Source organism: Pterocles gutturalis, unplaced genomic scaffold (assembly GCF_000699245.1).
Source record: "Pterocles gutturalis isolate BGI_N339 unplaced genomic scaffold, ASM69924v1 scaffold33351, whole genome shotgun sequence".
NCBI classification, from domain to species: domain Eukaryota; kingdom Metazoa; phylum Chordata; class Aves; order Pterocliformes; family Pteroclidae; genus Pterocles; species Pterocles gutturalis.
In genome coordinates, this window is record NW_010101529.1 from 14,222 (window position 1) to 30,966 (window position 16,745).

The 16,745-nt window shown below is 37.4% G+C and overlaps 1 protein-coding gene across 1 annotated transcript in view; it reads left to right on the forward strand.

Moving 5' to 3' along the window:
* The window catches only part of RANBP9 (RAN binding protein 9), a gene marked incomplete at its 5' end in the record, with an annotated part of 28,680 nt that extends 12,168 nt beyond the window's left edge, over positions 1-16,512 (forward strand). Inside the window, 10 exons of the mRNA XM_010083774.1 lie at positions 2,005-2,027; positions 4,033-4,217; positions 4,996-5,108; positions 6,444-6,552; positions 7,926-8,116; positions 9,869-10,016; positions 11,682-11,803; positions 14,172-14,323; positions 15,037-15,148; positions 15,565-16,512. Of these exons, the coding sequence (XP_010082076.1) occupies positions 2,005-2,027; positions 4,033-4,217; positions 4,996-5,108; positions 6,444-6,552; positions 7,926-8,116; positions 9,869-10,016; positions 11,682-11,803; positions 14,172-14,323; positions 15,037-15,148; positions 15,565-15,695 (1,286 nt within the window). The remainder of the gene's footprint in view (positions 1-2,004; positions 2,028-4,032; positions 4,218-4,995; positions 5,109-6,443; positions 6,553-7,925; positions 8,117-9,868; positions 10,017-11,681; positions 11,804-14,171; positions 14,324-15,036; positions 15,149-15,564) is intronic.
* Positions 16,513-16,745: the final 233 nt, after the last annotated feature.

The following is a 16,745-nucleotide window of genomic DNA, read 5'->3' on the forward strand; positions in this document are numbered from 1 at the left end:
TTCTATCATGATCTAATGTTTCTTCTAAACTGTATTAGTCTATATAACCTGGACTTACTGCTTTGACACCTACAGCAATGGGACACTTGAACCATGCACTGTGTAGTTGTTTCTTTTAGCCCTGTTTCAGGGTATACATCAAAATGGAAGATAACAGACTCATGTTGTGTTTACCCTAATCTTTAACTGGGTTAAAGCTGAGAAGGATAGTCTTGCCTTATTCCCTTTTTGGAACTAGTAACAGTGTGCCTGCAGGTAAGTTGGATCAGACTGTCGATCAACCAGAGAGACACTGGTTTTCTCACTGCCTTTGTGGTCACATGCATGGAAGAGCTAAGAAGGGAGGAGCAGAACCTCCTCTTTTAATGGAAGTCTTAAAGCATACTGGGTTAGGCCAACTGTGAAAAAACACTCCAAGTGATTAAAATCTGTTTCAATAGGAGAACAGAATAGCATCAGTGAAGAGAGGCCAGTAAAACAGAGTCTGACAAACACTTTATGGATTTCAGGAGGAAACCTGACAGCTCTTCTGCTGTTGTGAGCTTTGCTAGCTTGAATTTCTGACAGAGGAAAATTGATTCTGTGTTTAGGGGAAAAATAAATTGGAAATTTTCGCTGTCTTGCTGAGTTGTTGCTGTTGCTGGCTGTCCAGAATTCCTATATGATCGTGTCTTGGAGGACATTTATGTTTCTTCTCTGGGACACTCTGGAGTATTGGAAATCTCTGTCTCAGCCTGGGATGTGATGCTACAGAAAGGGCTAAGCAATTATTTATGCAAGTGTGAAGTCCTGGGTTGAAAAAAAAAACCAAAACCAAACTCCAGAAAAACCCCAATACCTATATGTCAGTCAGTCATTATTTATCTGTCTTGCCTACTGCCATGTTTATTTTGGAAAAAGGTGAGTTGGATGTCAAAATGTGCTAAACAGAGAAAGTAGTAACAGCTTAGAAGAAGTTAGGGTGTGATTAGGTAATAAATAAAATGATAGCTTGGAGATGTGATGGGAGGAAATGGATTAATGTCATTTATTTTGTGTCAAGGATGTGAGTAAGGAATCCAGATGCTCTTGAGATGTGAAATCTTGGTGAAGAATGGAGATGGAAAGTGGGGTGGAATGTAGGACAAAAGGTTAAAAGTTTTGTTGTAATGCTAAATTTAAAAAGGCAGTGATACAAAATAAATAAGAGTTTGAAGGGATAAGTGAATTTGAATCCTTACACACTTTTAAAAAATAAATTTGAATAAATACTTGCCAACAATAAATGAAATTATGAAATACTGTTCTCATGTGCCTGTCAGAAGAAGATTTCCTAAAATTTATGTTTTAACAGAAGGCTCCCCCAGCCCCTCCCCCCCCCAAATTGTGTGAAGTTCCTGAAGTGTACAGAAGTCAGATTTTTCTCTAATCCTGAGACTGCAAAATCACTGTCTTGGTCTTATGGGTAGATGAGTGCTTGTAATTATATAACAGATACTAAACTATTCTCATTGAAAACCAGAACACCCTGACATGGTAAATGTTTCACTCTAATCCAGACTGGTTTGGAGTACTGTAGGCATGTGCTGCTCATGTAATGATAATGCATACTTACGAAGAAAAAGTAAGAGCAAACAAGAAAAGACACCATTAAATCTTGGTGTCGCAGCATTGAGATGTGGAAGTGAAAAAAATATCTTCATATATTCCTGTTTTTCCTCTAAATTTTAATCTGTAGCCAGAACTTTCATACTTTCTAATCTGCATATCTGTATGCTTGCTAAATCTCATACCCTATTTTGAAAAATTGAGGGCAAATTGAGTACTTTTGAATGACAATTACTTTTTGCCAAATATTGGCCTTTATTACTCAAACACATCAGTTGTGCCTAAGCGTCATGGATGTCAGCGTACATAACTACTTACTTCTGAGATGGTTTGGGTGAATATATAATGGTACACTTAAGAAAGTGAGGCTAGAATCCAGACATACGGAAATTAATCTTAATTTTCTCTTCATTACAGGCATCGCTTTCACAGATTTACCGGTAAGATAAGTGCATTTTCAAACAGCTTTCCTGTGTATTATGAACAGATGTTTCAGATATAACTCGCGTTTACCTTATGCTTCTTGGAAATACAGTCATAATCTTCTTAAACAATTTAATATCAGATATTTCTCCTCATCATTTCAGTGGTGATTTGTTAATTGAAGGAAGAAGGTTTTTGTTTTTGCAGCCGACCCTTACAGGGGTTTTCCTTTTCAGGTTTTTAACAGGCAGTTCTAATGGAATTTTAGCAGAAAATAATACACACAAGTAGTTATTACATACTTTGACACATGCAGGCCTTACATACAACATCAAAGTCCTGTTAAAACCAACACGGTACATGTGCATACAGCGTATAACACGCAGAAAGGGTGGCTACTTAAGACATGGTCACTGTAACTCATGCTTGATGCCTAATTTTCAAAATCTTTCTCTATACTGTTCACTCTGTAAGATCAAACATAGCAAAGTTTTTGTTGGTTTTTTTTTTTTAAAGAAAGCTGCAGATACCTGAAGTCTTCTAGCTTTTCAGTCAATTAAATTGTACTTTCCTTAAAATCGTTATAAATGTGTTCCCTGTGCTTCTGGTACAGGCATGATACTGTGCATATTTTATTTTTTTCCTCATCCACTTAATTTTTGATGTAATCTGGTTAGGGTGCAGTGTGTGATGCACTTCCATCTGGCCAGCTACTCTGTTTGCTATGGCCTTAGGAGGCAAGGACAAATATTAAGGAAGAATGAAGTCAGTAAACCAAGGTGCTTCTCAGCCTGGCCACAGGGCTGGGTGCTTCATGTAGGAAGCCACTGCCGCTGTGCTGGATGTGTGGGATGCAGGGCTCCTTGCTGGCACATGGTACCAGCACAGCAAAACTGAGTGTCATCTTAAGTTTGAAGCTGGACCCCTCCTTATTAGAATAAATTGTTTTCATCTCACTATAAGATTTGAGACTTGTGCTTTGTTGATAAGTCTAGACTAGGCAACACTGCGAGCAAGATTTATTGGGGAGGGGCAGCAGGATGGGTGGTGTGGAAATAAGGGCAAGATAAGCTTGGGTATGCTTGTAACAATCAGAGTATTTTTCTTAATTTCACTGGGTTCACTGGGCTTCAGTGTTCCTTCTGACCTGCATGTTGATAACTTCTTACTGGTAGCTTTAATTTATTTAGCATGTAGTTCCGTAGATCAGCATACCATTATACCATACTACCATTGATTGCAGTGTAAAGATGATGTAGGTATATTTATAAATTTAAAAAAAAAAAAAAAAAACAGCAACAAACCCCCACCCACCCAAAATCCCAACTGATTGCATTGCCATTGCTGAGATGCTAGTTGCATTTAAGAAAGTTACTTTAATCCCCACAGGCAGATTTTGCTTTTTCTATTTTTGGCATATTTCAAATTTGCATGGAGACCTAATCTCTAAGCAGAAAATAAAACTTGAGACAACAATAAATGCTTTAAAGTCTTTTTCTAGATACAAGTCCAGGAATTCACGAGAACTTCAATGCACTGTTACAGTTCTTTTTAGGCACTACACTTGGACTTTGAGGCTAATGAGTTCTCTATCCTGTCAGTTCTTACTACTAAAATTCAGCGATGTTTTAAGTATTTCACCCCAAAAGGAAAATGGCCCACTTTGTAAGTTTAATTTTTGTTCTCTTTTTAAAAGAAGCTTTAATCCTGGTCTTTAAAAATAATTTTAAAATTGGTATTTAATATTTTGTAAAATTTAAACCAGAAGTTGTAACCTTTAGCACAGTTTAAAAAGTACGTTTTCTGACTAGAATGATCAGTAAGTCTGTCTTGTTTCAAAGTTAAAAATCAGTCATTTTATTGCTGGATTGGTAGAAGTTGCTTTAACTGCTGGACAGATGATCCAGAGGTATTTACTTCTTCACACTACTAGTAGCAGTGGGGATATTATTACAGAGATGAAAATAAAAGAAAGTGGGGAATTTAGAATTAGAGGAAAACTAATTAAAAAATTTCTTGCAGCCAAACTTGTACCCTACAGTAGGGCTTCAAACACCAGGAGAGGTTGTGGATGCTAATTTTGGACAACACCCATTTGTATTTGATATTGAAGACTATATGCGAGAATGGAGAACCAAAATTCAAGCACAGATTGACAGATTTCCAATAGGAGATCGGGAAGGAGAGTGGCAAACAATGATTCAGAAGTAAGACTTTGAATACTGTTCATTTAAAAAAAAAGTTAATAATTGCATTATTTCAGAGATCTTTAAAACATTATACTTATTGTCTTGTGCAAAAAATTACAGATAGTATTAAAAACTGGTATGAATAGGTTTTTGTTAACAGGTTTGATAAACATGTATAAAATTGAGCATGAATAAATGTTTGGGGAAGAGTTATCTGCATCATTAATAATTCATTATAATGAGTGTAAGCCTTCTATTCCAAATTGACCTATCTAATGTGGATTGAGGAGTTGAGAAAAATTGCCATGATTGTAATGGACAGTTTTAATACCTTGGACTCTGGAAATTCCCCTCTGTGTTCTTAGCCTTTAGCATGTCAGGTTAGGTTGTGGCTCATGAGTGTCTCACTTGGAAAATGGTGGCTGTGGCACTGTATTTTTTATTTCTTCAGTGAAAACAATTCATGTGCAGAAATTACACTTCAGTGTATGTAATGAGCAGAAAAAGAAACTTAATTAGCATTAATGTTCTAATTGAACCTGTCTTTGGATGATGAATCATTTTTATTAAGCTTCATTATAATAAAATGATACATTGATTAACCTTTTTTCTGTATGGTGTTTTGAAGAATATACTGGCTCTTAACTGAATTACTTTTGTCTGAATTGTATAGAAATTTCTGAATTTCAAGTATAATTCACTTTTTTTCAGAAAAGTGTTTTTCCGTTCAAGAAATTCTTGGTTACTTACCTGTATTTAATGAGTGTTTCTGGGTTTTGTTTTTGTATATTTTTAGAATGGTATCGTCTTACTTAGTTCACCATGGATACTGTGCAACAGCAGAGGCATTCGCCAGATCCACTGACCAGACTGTGTTAGAAGAATTAGCTTCCATTAAAAATAGACAAAGTAAGGCTGGAAAGCATGTTACATTTTTTTCCCCCCTTAAACAAATATTAAATAAATTTTTTTCTTAAGGATCATTGTAGAATTTCCTTTCAGCTCTACTCCTTAGTACAGTTTTTTGCTGTCATGTAAAGTCATACATATGAACAGCTGGTTAAGATGAACTTCCACACTAATGCTTTGGGACTTGTTTGATGTAGCAGAATGTGGTAAATTACCTGTTGCCTTTCTCTTGAATGGGAAATTGTGATCTGTCTTAAACAGATGTGGGTAATGTCTCTAAATGAATGTTTGTGAGACCTAATAGTCACAAACAGGATTATAAAACTTAGTCTTGACAAACATCCAGGCTTTTATTTCATCTGTGAAAAGGGGTAGAGTTTGGAGAATGCTCTATAAGTTAAATCAAATTTGAGTTTTCCTGCTTGAAGGTATGAGGGGGAAGAGGACAAGAAGAACTAACAGCAGTTCAGGTCTGACTTGCTGTGGCAGTGCTGTTTGGCAGCCTGATCAAACAGTGCCTTCCCCGTTCATTTAAATCGCTGCTATATGAACACAAGCGCTTGTGTGACTGCATGACATACCACGTGGGGAAACTGCTCTGGCTGGAAAATAACCCATTTGTTGGGTGGTTTTTCATTTGGCTCAGTTTCTCTGGCGGTGGATAGAGCTGTGAGGCTGTTTGCGACTTGTGCCAGGTTACAGCAACAGAAGCATCAATAAAGCAGGGACTGTTGTGGAGAGGTTTAGTCAACTGTAACCTGATTGGAAGTATGTGTTGTAGGTGAGAGAGACTAAATTTTGTTTTTCTTAGTCAAAATTGAACCTGTGGGAGGTGGGATGCAATTTGGATGTTCTCGGGTGACAGTTGTTAGGTATCTGCTTATTTATAAAGGTATGAAAATGAGAAATAAATCATAGAGTGTCTGCATTCTTAAATCTAGCTCTAAATGAGCAATCTGAGTACAAAGTAGTTGTATGCTGGCAGTAAATAAAAATATTGAGTACTTATTTAGATGTATGTAGGGCAGGTGAAGTGCAGTTCTTAAATTTTCCTGTTGAACTTTTTAAGGAACCGTGACCTTTCTTTACACTGATTTTTTTTTTTTTTTCTAAGTGGAAAAAACCTTGTTGATTGATGGTTGCAGTGTCTTTTATTCATTAATTTACATGTATTAATCCATAAGCTGTCCATTTAACTGATACTGGTTTTGGTGAACGGAAATTCAGAACTTGGTTTTGGCAGGATGAATGGAGAACCCATTGAAACAACATAACAGCTGTATCCAAGTTTACTAGAAAAAAATCCTAATCTCTTATTTGTTTTTTGGTGAACAGGAATTCAGAAATTGGTTTTAGCAGGAAGAATGGGAGAAGCCATTGAAACAACACAACAGTTGTATCCAAGTTTACTAGAAAGAAATCCTAATCTCTTATTTGCATTAAAGTGAGTCTTCAAATTATACAGATGTGTGTTTATAGATGACACAGTACCTTCTGAGACAAGACAGTTACTCATTTAAAGCTTTCACAGAAATTTAAGCAAAGTTAAGCAGCATTTTTTAGAAAATGTGTGTAGTTCACTTTTTTAATGCTATATTGTTTGCTACATGTTGAACTAGGTTTTGTCATCAAGGTCCTGTTTTGCAGCGTAATTCATGTCTCATTGTAGACTTGTTCACTAGAACTCAGTTTTATAATTTTTCAAATCAATTTTATTCAAATTGGGTGCCAAGTAAAACTTAAAATGTAAACTGACATAGTATCATATTCAAGAAGGTTAAGAGTTTGTTCCTCCAAGTGGGTGACTGACTTTAAAGACCAGTTTAAATGAGCTGTTTTACTCCGTGCCACTTTACCAGAAACCTCTGGCTGCTACTGTGGAAATTCTATAATCCCAAAGAGTTCTCTTGGCTTCCCAGGCACACAATAGTCACCTTTGTTCTGGCATTTTTACTTGCCAGCTGCGTTGATCCTCCAGAATTTTGTATCGCATTGTAGTGTTTGAATGTGGAAAAAATCTGTTATCTCCCATAAGAACAAAGCACTTCCATTTTTATGTTCAGTTAAGTAACTTGGAATGTTTGAAGTCTGTTGTGCTGAAGTGCCAAACAGAATTCACGTGATAGTACTGCAGACTTACCACAGAATTCACAAAATGGGAACGTTTTGGTGAAAGATTTCACTTGATAGCATCAACTTATGTTATCTTTTCTCAATCTGTCTTTCTAAATTGTGCTATTGAGGCTATCCAAGCCTAAAACATTAAGCAGTAGTTCCGAGCTTCCTTAAAGTCTATAGTAAAACCTCCTTATCTAAAATTGACAAAGAACAACAGTCTCTAATGGGAAGGTTTGTATATGAGCTTGCTTTTCAAACTGTTTTCTAGTGCAAATGTTTAATGTTAAAAGTTACCATTTAATGCTTACTGTTTCAGAGGATCAAACTATGTTCTCATTTATTTTGAGAGAAATGACAGACGTGACAACGTAACGACATATCCTTCTCAGGAAAAAAACCTTGCTCCTGCCAATAAAACGAAACAGTTAAACAAGAAAATATAGCTTAGCTCTCTAAACTTTGAGGGCTTATTGACGAAGTCTGTCCTTGAAGGATAATATTCCTGTTCTCCTCCCTTAAAAATTTTGTAATTTTTGGCTGAATACTCCAAAGCTTATTGATGATTGGGTTACTGACATTCAGCATTATGTTGAGTCAGACTTTTTGTATATTTAACACTAAAATTAAGTCATTGCTATCGCTGGTAAATTGATATGTGTAAATTGCTTTATTAGCTTAACTTTTTTGCCTTTTGTTTAGGGTGCGCCAGTTTATAGAGATGGTGAATGGTACAGACAGTGAAGTGCGGTGTTTGGGAGGCCACAGTCCAAAATCTCAAGATAGTTACCCTGTTAGCCCACGGTCATTCAGTAGTCCTAGCATGAGTCCCAGCCATGGAATGAATATTCACAATTTGGCGACAGGCAAAGGGAGCAGCACACACTTTTCTGGTAAGTTGATGTGGAGGATATACCGCATAGATTTGGATATACCACACCATGTAGTTTTGGGTTTTGGTTTTTTTTTTTTTACAATTAATATCAGGAGAAGTTACAAATACCCACAGACTGACAGTTTTACTTCTGAGTTTATACTGAACACTTTGTATGAAAGTATACTTTTAGTGATTATGATATGTGATTCTCAGTCACTGGGGAAGTGGCAAGTGTGTAAATAGAATCAAATCTTTTTTGCATGTGCTCTTGATTTTACTAAGGGTTTGCAAAGTAGGTTGCCACTGATTTCTAAGAAATGCTTGCTTCCAGGAGATGGAAGGTTCTCACGCGAATTTCTCTTGTCCTTTTGATGATAATTTATGGCTTGGGAAAGGTGGCTTAAATCCAGTAAGTGGTGTATGCGATCCGTTTCCTATGGTGTTTATGGAATAGCAGGAACAGCTGCTCTTGTGTAGCAAATACCAGGAGCTGGGTGGTGGAGTTAGGTAGAAGACTTCTTACTGGCAGCCAAATTTTAGTCTGTACAGTTGAAACGGTTCTGAGAGCATCTAGCTCGTGGTGGGAAGCCATGAGCGTTCAGAGCTGCCCCGTGCCTTCCAAAGCACCCCTGCAGGGAAGAGGTTGGGCACATTAAAATGATATGTGAATGTGTCATCTTTGAACTCAAGACTCTTAAGTCACCAGACAGAGGCCACGAGCTTTCACTTTGTTTCATTCTTAAATATAAACTGGAGCTGACTAGGGTCTTTTTTTTTAATTCCTCTCAGTAGGTTTGAGTAGGAAGCCAGTGTAGCCTGGCCACCAGAATACCTGCTGCCCTTGGAAAGGCAGCAGCTTTGCTTTTTTTTTCCCTCTGCGTCAAGTCTGCGCTACCACATGTGTGAGTGGAGGTCCATTCAGATTTTCTGTTCTTCAGGTGGTTATTGGGATGTATTGTAGAAAGTACCTCCAGCTTTTTTGAAACTTTGAAAATAGAGGGACCACTTAATAAGCAAGTTGATGAATGTATTGTTAGAATTGAGGTTTGGGGTTTCCTGGATGGCAGAAAGTGTTTTATTTGTAATAAGCCCTTCCTGTGACCCATTTCTATATTAGGAGATACTAGGGAGCTCCTGCTTTCGGCCTTGATATAGAACTGGCAATTGCATGTTTGTATCGAATAGTAGTTTCTTGATTTATATTTTAGAAGGGCCAGAAGAGACTTTAGCCAGACGACATAATTTCTCAGCACGGTGTAATTTTATTTAGCAAAGCACAGTATTAACAATTAAAATAATTACATGGGGAATAATAATAGTATCTAAGTGTAGCAATGTGTAAAATAATCTCAGCACTGAATTTTACTGCATATTTATCAAGAGAATTACATGATTAGGAATTAGTAAGATGAATGTTTGCTTCCATTCATTACAATTACAGTGTCCTAGAAGAGATTTTTCAGATCTTTCAGAACCAGTGTATCAGTTCTGAAAAATTATTCTATGTTGATGCAGTTCTCTGTTTTGCTGGTGCATAAGTACAACTGAAAAACCTTCTCGTGTATGTGTTAGCACTTGTTAAATAATGCTTAACTTCTGCACTGTAGAAGCCTTGAAGGTTCAAGGGAGGCTAAGTGTTTGGGTTTATTTGTTTGGCAGATCTAACAGTTACTTACCAGGAACAATTAAGCTATACTTATTTCATTTCTATAAATCAGTACTTACAAATAAGTTGTAGATTATTACAATTATTAAAACTTTCTTTCAGGGTTTGAAAGTAGTTGCAGTAATGGAGTAATATCAAATAAAGTGCATCAATCGTACTGTCACAGTAAACACACAACCACCAGCTTGAATGTACCAGAGCTCAACAACATAAATGTATCAAGATCACAGCAGGTTAACAGCTATTCCAGGTGAATAAACTTCTGATGCTTCTAACTTACATTAAGGCTTGTGTTGTCCATGTGCTGGTATTGCAGAGAAGAGTTTTGAGCGGGATTTGATATGATTTTTTTTTTAGGGACAGCTAAAACATTTAGTGTAAGGGGCGAACAGCTTGTGATCACTCCAGTGTGGTTTGGTTTGAACTTCTCAAGCTCAATAGACTGTTTTAGTTAAAGAAATGCAATGGACAAAAATAAATTACCTTGCTGATAGCTAAATATGGTCAGTTTTAAAGTTGTATAGTGAAGATTAACTAGTTCTTGGGCACTTGGGATTTTAATTTAAGCCACTACCATTGATTTCAGTACGTTGCATGTAGGTAATGAAACGTTTTCCAGATACTCTCAATTTGTGGCAGTATCTGCAAAGTAAACACAGTTGAGATGCACATGAAATGTGGACTCTTTTCATTGCACACACAAAAAGTTGTTTGCCTACTCCAGTCACTGTCACTTGTGCAAACACATTCAATTCAGAGTATGAAAGCAGATGTGCCAACCAGGGTTAATGTGGTTATTCATAACCAGTAACTATTAAGCTCTGGGTTGCACAGATGCAGCAGAACCTCATTTGATTTGAAATACAACGGTACTTGGCTGTGCTGTCCAAGATGGATTCCCAAAACTACAAACTAGGATGTGATGATGTGGTTGTGATGACAAAAAATATTTCAGTTGGATAGTGATAACTGGGGGGAAAAGTGAGAGTAACAGTTTAATTTTAACTACATGATTTGTGTTTGCATCAGCAATTGCCTTTGCCAAAAAGCCTGAACAGTGTCCAGGCAACTTTGAGGTTTTTTTGTAGGAGGAAGACAATTCCTTGGCTGTAGTGTTGCCCAGTCAGAGAGCACTTTTGGTTTCCTTCCTCAAAGGAAGCTGAGTATTTTTGGTTGCTTAGAAGCAAGAAACCTTTTAAACTGAATCTTGGTCTTGAGAGAGGTTTTAGGTTATCATTCTCTGTGATAAAATAGAACAGGCTAGGATGTAACTGTGAACAAAGCTCAGTCCCCAAAGCCATGCTGGCATTTTCTAAAAGTGCTTTTGTGACCTCTTGCAAGCAAAGTGTGGTGAGGAGTTGTATGCTATGAATTTGCCTCTGAATATCTCTTCAGTATTTGCTCTGGGCTTTTCTTCATTTTCCCTGTCATTCCACTGAAAGTAAATGAGAGATCGAGGCTTTTTTGAAAGAATTATTTTACCTAAATATGATACTCTCAAAGTAGACTGTATATTGAGTTAACTGGTTTTTTTTTTTTAAAAAGTGTGAATAGTATATTTTCTCAATGCATTTTCTCCAGCTCTGTCTATGTCTAGATACATAAACAAAGTAAGAACACTTTGCTGTGTATTTAGAAAGTGTTACACTACTTACTTCTGAATAATGGTGGACATATTTCATTTTTCAGCATCTGAAAATATTCTACTGAATGCTAATGTTAGTCGAGAGAGCCTTAATTTCCCTGGTGCTTTGGTGTAGCCAGTTGCTACAGAAAAAAATGTGGTCTACCTTGGTAGTATTTAAAACCAGCTTTTCAGTAGCCAAGACGAGGAATTACTGTGCTGAAGTTGTGAAGAAGATAACCCTAAGTACTTAAATATGAGTAAAACTTTCACTTATTCCTCTCTTTTCAGCAATGATGTAGACATGGAAACAGATCACTACTCCAATGGGGTTGCTGAGACTTCGTCCAATGGCTTCCTAAATGGTAGTTCTAAACATGATCACGAAATGGAAGAATGTGACACAGAAATGGGTCTGCAGTGATATTTCTTACATTTTTATTAAGTGATGGCAACAAGGTTATGTTTTTACTTGCAATGCTTCCCAACTTGAAAATTAAGGATATAGCTCAAATCTTAATTTTTTTGGTTTGTTTGTTTTGCAGTTACTACGTGTCAGTCTTATGGCCACTGATTTAGGTGGTCCATTGTCAGTGTGGGAACAGGGGGAACTTGTAACTCACGAATATTTGAATCTAGCACCAATTTCTGAGGAAGTACCTTTGAGGAGAAACACCCTCTTGTATAGCATGCCTGGGTTAGGGCTGGCAGATTGCTTCTCCCTCTTCCCCTAGTCTTCTTACCATTTGTGGTTCTCATGGCATCTTTGCACGACAGTAAGAGTAGAATTTCCATATCGCTTATATTGAAGAATGCAAAGTGCTAATATTAAATGCTGAAGAAAAGAGCTACATTTGGGAACTGTGATGTTAAAAAAAAAAAAAAAAAGCTTTCCACCAAAAAAAATCCTGTTTTCCATAGTTCTGGTCTAAAAAATAACTTTGTTTTGCTTAACCTGCTTTATACTCTGTCCTACCTGTTGACGCTAGTGACAAATGAGTATTTAAATACTCTCTGATTGCCAGCACACCACAAAAAGATACTGCTTACCCTGTCAGGGTGCTAACTGTCCCTGGCCAGCAAAGGCGGTTATATCACTTCAGTGTACGCAGGCTGGAGCTTGGACAACGGTTGTTATTGCTGGCCGTGTCTGAAGAAGTGGAGGAATCCCCAGCCCAGCCATTTCTGCAGTTGCAGAACTATCTTCTCAAACAATTGGTTTAACCAGACATCAATTAATCAGCAGGTGAAATGTGAAACTCAGGACATTGCTGGTAAACTTTCAGAATGCAGTAGTACTTACAGACATCTGCGAACACCTCACAGTTCTCAGGGTATGAGCTGCTGACGCTCATGCAGCTTTGCTGGTAAATATTTTGTAACTGTTGAAAAGCAGATCTCATTCTGTTACAGCCCAGGAGGGGGGAGATGCAAATTTCCAGACTGTTTTCCCTGTATCACGCTCTGAAACTGGGTAATAACAAGGCCTCATTTCTGTGACAGAAGGAACAAAATGCTTCTTTACTCTCTTGCAGCCTTTTCCACAGAGGCTTGCTGTGACAGACATGAAGCAGCTGCACAAGGCGCAGAGTTGTTTGTGATTTTTCGTTGTTTTTTGGTTTGTTGGTTGTTTTTTTTTTAATGTGGTGGGTTTCTGCTGTTGGAAAACGATGTCCCAGATTGGGCTGCAGCTAGCAACACACACCACTGCTGGAAGACTTGTGGGTGCTTCACCTGTGTAAAAAAAAATGTGGCTCGTCAACCTATGTTGTTTACACCCCACAGTTTGAGTTTGGGGGGGATTTTTTAATTGGGTGTTTTTTTCTTTTTTAAAATATTTATATATCCTCCTTAGTGCTGTGTATGTATTGTTAAGTAGGCAGATTGTTCCAGAGGTGATATGCTCACATCTGGGGGGGGGGGAAGTAGCCACCTATAAATTCTTGTTTGAAATAGTGGTCAAAATCTATTACTAGATAGCAATGTCAAAATTAGAAGAATAGTTTTGTAATTAAAGTGTACATCAAAATTCTGATTCAAAACTTGATTCCATTGATGAAAAAAGGGAAGGAATGGATAAATATTTTCTGTCTTTACAGGTTGCTTTAGTTGTAAATTTTTAAAAGGCAGAAGTTTCAGAGCAGCCAAGGGTTGATTTCTATTAATGAACTGCATTAATAGCCTTTAAAAACATTCATGTTGGGGAATATTGTGGCAAACAGTGAAGAAATTGATCGTAGTGTTCTGCTTGATTCCAAAAGAAGCCTGAAATGTCCAAATTACTAAGCTAAAATATTCTGCAAGGAGTATGAACAGTCTGAATTATCATCTTTGTAGCAATATCCACTGTGGCTGTTTGGGAAGTTCAGGGTTTTTTTACTCTCTATTAGCAGTTTGGGATGTGGTGTATCTTTAGAAGTGCAAGGCCAAAGAAATAAAATGTAGAACTTTGTGGGCTTTTATTGTTGTCATGATTAATTTTAAACTCCCATAAAATTTTAGGGTAAAGCTTGGTTTATAGTCTAATTAGTTTAAAATTAACCATTGCAAAGAACCAGCATGTGTAGAGAGACTTTGCTGTTAGTTAACTAAGTCTCTTAATAAAGGAGCAGTTCCCCAGTGCTCCGTATAGGAGTACCTTATGCCAAGGTCTCTGGCCTGACGTGCTTTCTCTCTGGGAAGGCAGGTGTCTTTTGAGTGACATCAGTGCAGGTTCTCTAGATCCATAGATGGTTACTGTCAGCTCTGTTAGTGGTGATGATGACGATACCATTTTTGCAGAAGTAGATTCAAGTCAGTTAAGACGTCAGCTATGTGGTGGCAGCCAAGCGGCTATTGAAAGAATGATCCATTTTGGAAGGGAGTTGCAAGCAATGAGTGAGCAACTAAGAAGAGAATGTGGCAAAAATACAGCGAATAAGAAAATGCTCAAGGTATGTTTAATCTTGAAATTGTGGCGTTAAGGTGAATAACTGCTGCGCAGCAGAAACTTTACGCAGCATGCTGCATTGCAATACTGTCCTGCTTTAACTTTTGTGATTTTTTTTTTTTCTTTCTTTGTCTGAGAGCAGTATTCTAGTCAGCTGTGGAGTAGCACTGTCTCATGTCTTGTCTGTGTAGCACATTCACAGGGAAGATAATTTCATACTGTAATACAATTAAAACCAGAGATTAATTTAGCACTTCCTTCTGTCTCATTTCTGACCACATAGCTTGGCCTCTTGAATCAAAGTGATTTTCAGCGCTAATGATAAATGAAGCACAAGAAGGAGGACTGATACAGATGCCTAAATAAAATGCGCTCTCATTAGTACTCTCTGTGTTAATTAGTTTACCTTGATTTGAGACTGCTCTGGAAAAGAACTCACCTGTCAAAGACTGACTGCATGCAATGTCTGGTCTCTTTTCTCTTTCCCCACCACTTACTAAAATACTGCTAACTTCATCTTCCTGTATAATTTCCCATTGGGAAAAATATTACTTGCTCAAAATGGAAGATGTCCTGTTACAATTTTTTTTAATCCTTTTTTATTGATGAAGGACACTGACAATCACCTTTGTGATTCTGAGTTAAAGTAAGAAAATGGTTCTAGTTTTCCCTAGTAGAATATAGCTGTGAGATGTAATAAAAATCATCTTTCCACAGGATGCGTTCAGTTTACTTGCATATTCGGATCCCTGGAGCAGCCCTGTTGGAAATCAACTTGACCCGATACAAAGAGAACCTGTGTGCTCTGTACTTAATAGTGCAATACTCGGTAAGTAAGGCCTGGTGGTTGTCACCCATGGTACCGAATGCCTTTCCTTCCAGCCAGGTAGTGCTGCACATCATCTGCTGGGTTTAGTACTGGGCTGGCTGAGTGATTCACTAAGTAAAGCAGTGTTTTGGTGCACTCCCTTAGTAAAAGAGAGGGGTAGTTTTGGGGGCATGTTGCAGTAACATGTAATGATCTTTTGCTGCTGTTGTTCAAAAACAGGCTGCTTCAGTAATGGTGCTATGTAGGCAATTTGAAAATGTCACTGTTGCTCCTGCTCTGTCTTTCAAGAGCAAGCTCTGCAAGTGAACACAGGAATTTTGAATTGAATTATATAAGGAAGCATAAAATTCAAGTTTTCAGTGCGTTACTACAAAATTAATCAGATGTTTTAACTGCCACCATTGATTCTTCTTCAGAGACTCACAATCTGCCAAAGCAACCGCCGCTTGCCCTAGCAATGGGACAGGCGTCACAGTGTCTAGGATTGATGGCTCGATCAGGAATTGGATCCTGTGCATTCGCCACAGTGGAAGACTACCTACACTAGCTATGTATTTGAAGTTCTGAAAGGTGTTATGGCATATTCAACATGGAAAGTAGACCAGCTCTTCTGACTGGAATTTGGAATTTTAATTACGTACTAGGGACAAGTCTGTCGCTTTATGTTGCTTCCTAGTTTACAGCATGATGCAAATGATTTCTAACTTAGTGTTAGGAGAAGATTTCCATCTTTAAACCTCTTAGACACCTAAGAGTTGAAAATATCACTGATAATGTCAGACACCTGAATTGACAAGTACCAATCCTTTAAACGATTGTCCAAAACAAACCAAAAATCCTGCTACCTTGTGGTGGGACGGAATAGAAAACATGGATGTATTAGCATGTGGGTGATGTAAACGTCAAGCAGGATGACTTGCCAACCTCCACCCCCATTGTTACATAGTTCAATCAGTGTAATTTGCAAAATGCATAAACACATGATGGTTTGGATATATAGTGTTGATGGGAAGAAATGATATTTTTTAATGTGTACTGTAAAACTTGAATTACTCAGGAGCTGAGTGAGTATGTTTGTTGCTACTTACAATCCCAACCTGTTGATCTTAGTAGTTTTTTGTTTTAACATGGTCTTTTCAACTTTGTTTCCTCGTTTAACTACAGACAGCTTCTGTTGTGTAGACTCACCAGTTTAACTGTTGTATTATAACAGTATTACATGTCAACACAGTGTGGTTATGACCTATTTATATAAAAACCAAATATTTAGTCAATTTACAGTCTTAATTTAATCTTTGTACACCTTGCATTTTTAAAAGTGCTTAAATAGTACTATATTGCAATAAAATGTAGTGATACCATAATTAACCAGCCATTAAAAACTTACTTCTACATACATGGTAGCATGGACTTGTATGCTACATTTTCTTGGTTCTAGAGTTCTCTCCTAGAACAGTGGTTTTCAAGTAGACCCATGAATTCAGCTTCGTGGCTTGCTGGTCAAACTGGGGATGCCACTACCCCCCCATCAGAGCACTACAGATGTTGGGACTGTTGAAAGTTAAAAGTTTACTGTGTTCTTGCCACAACACAAGTG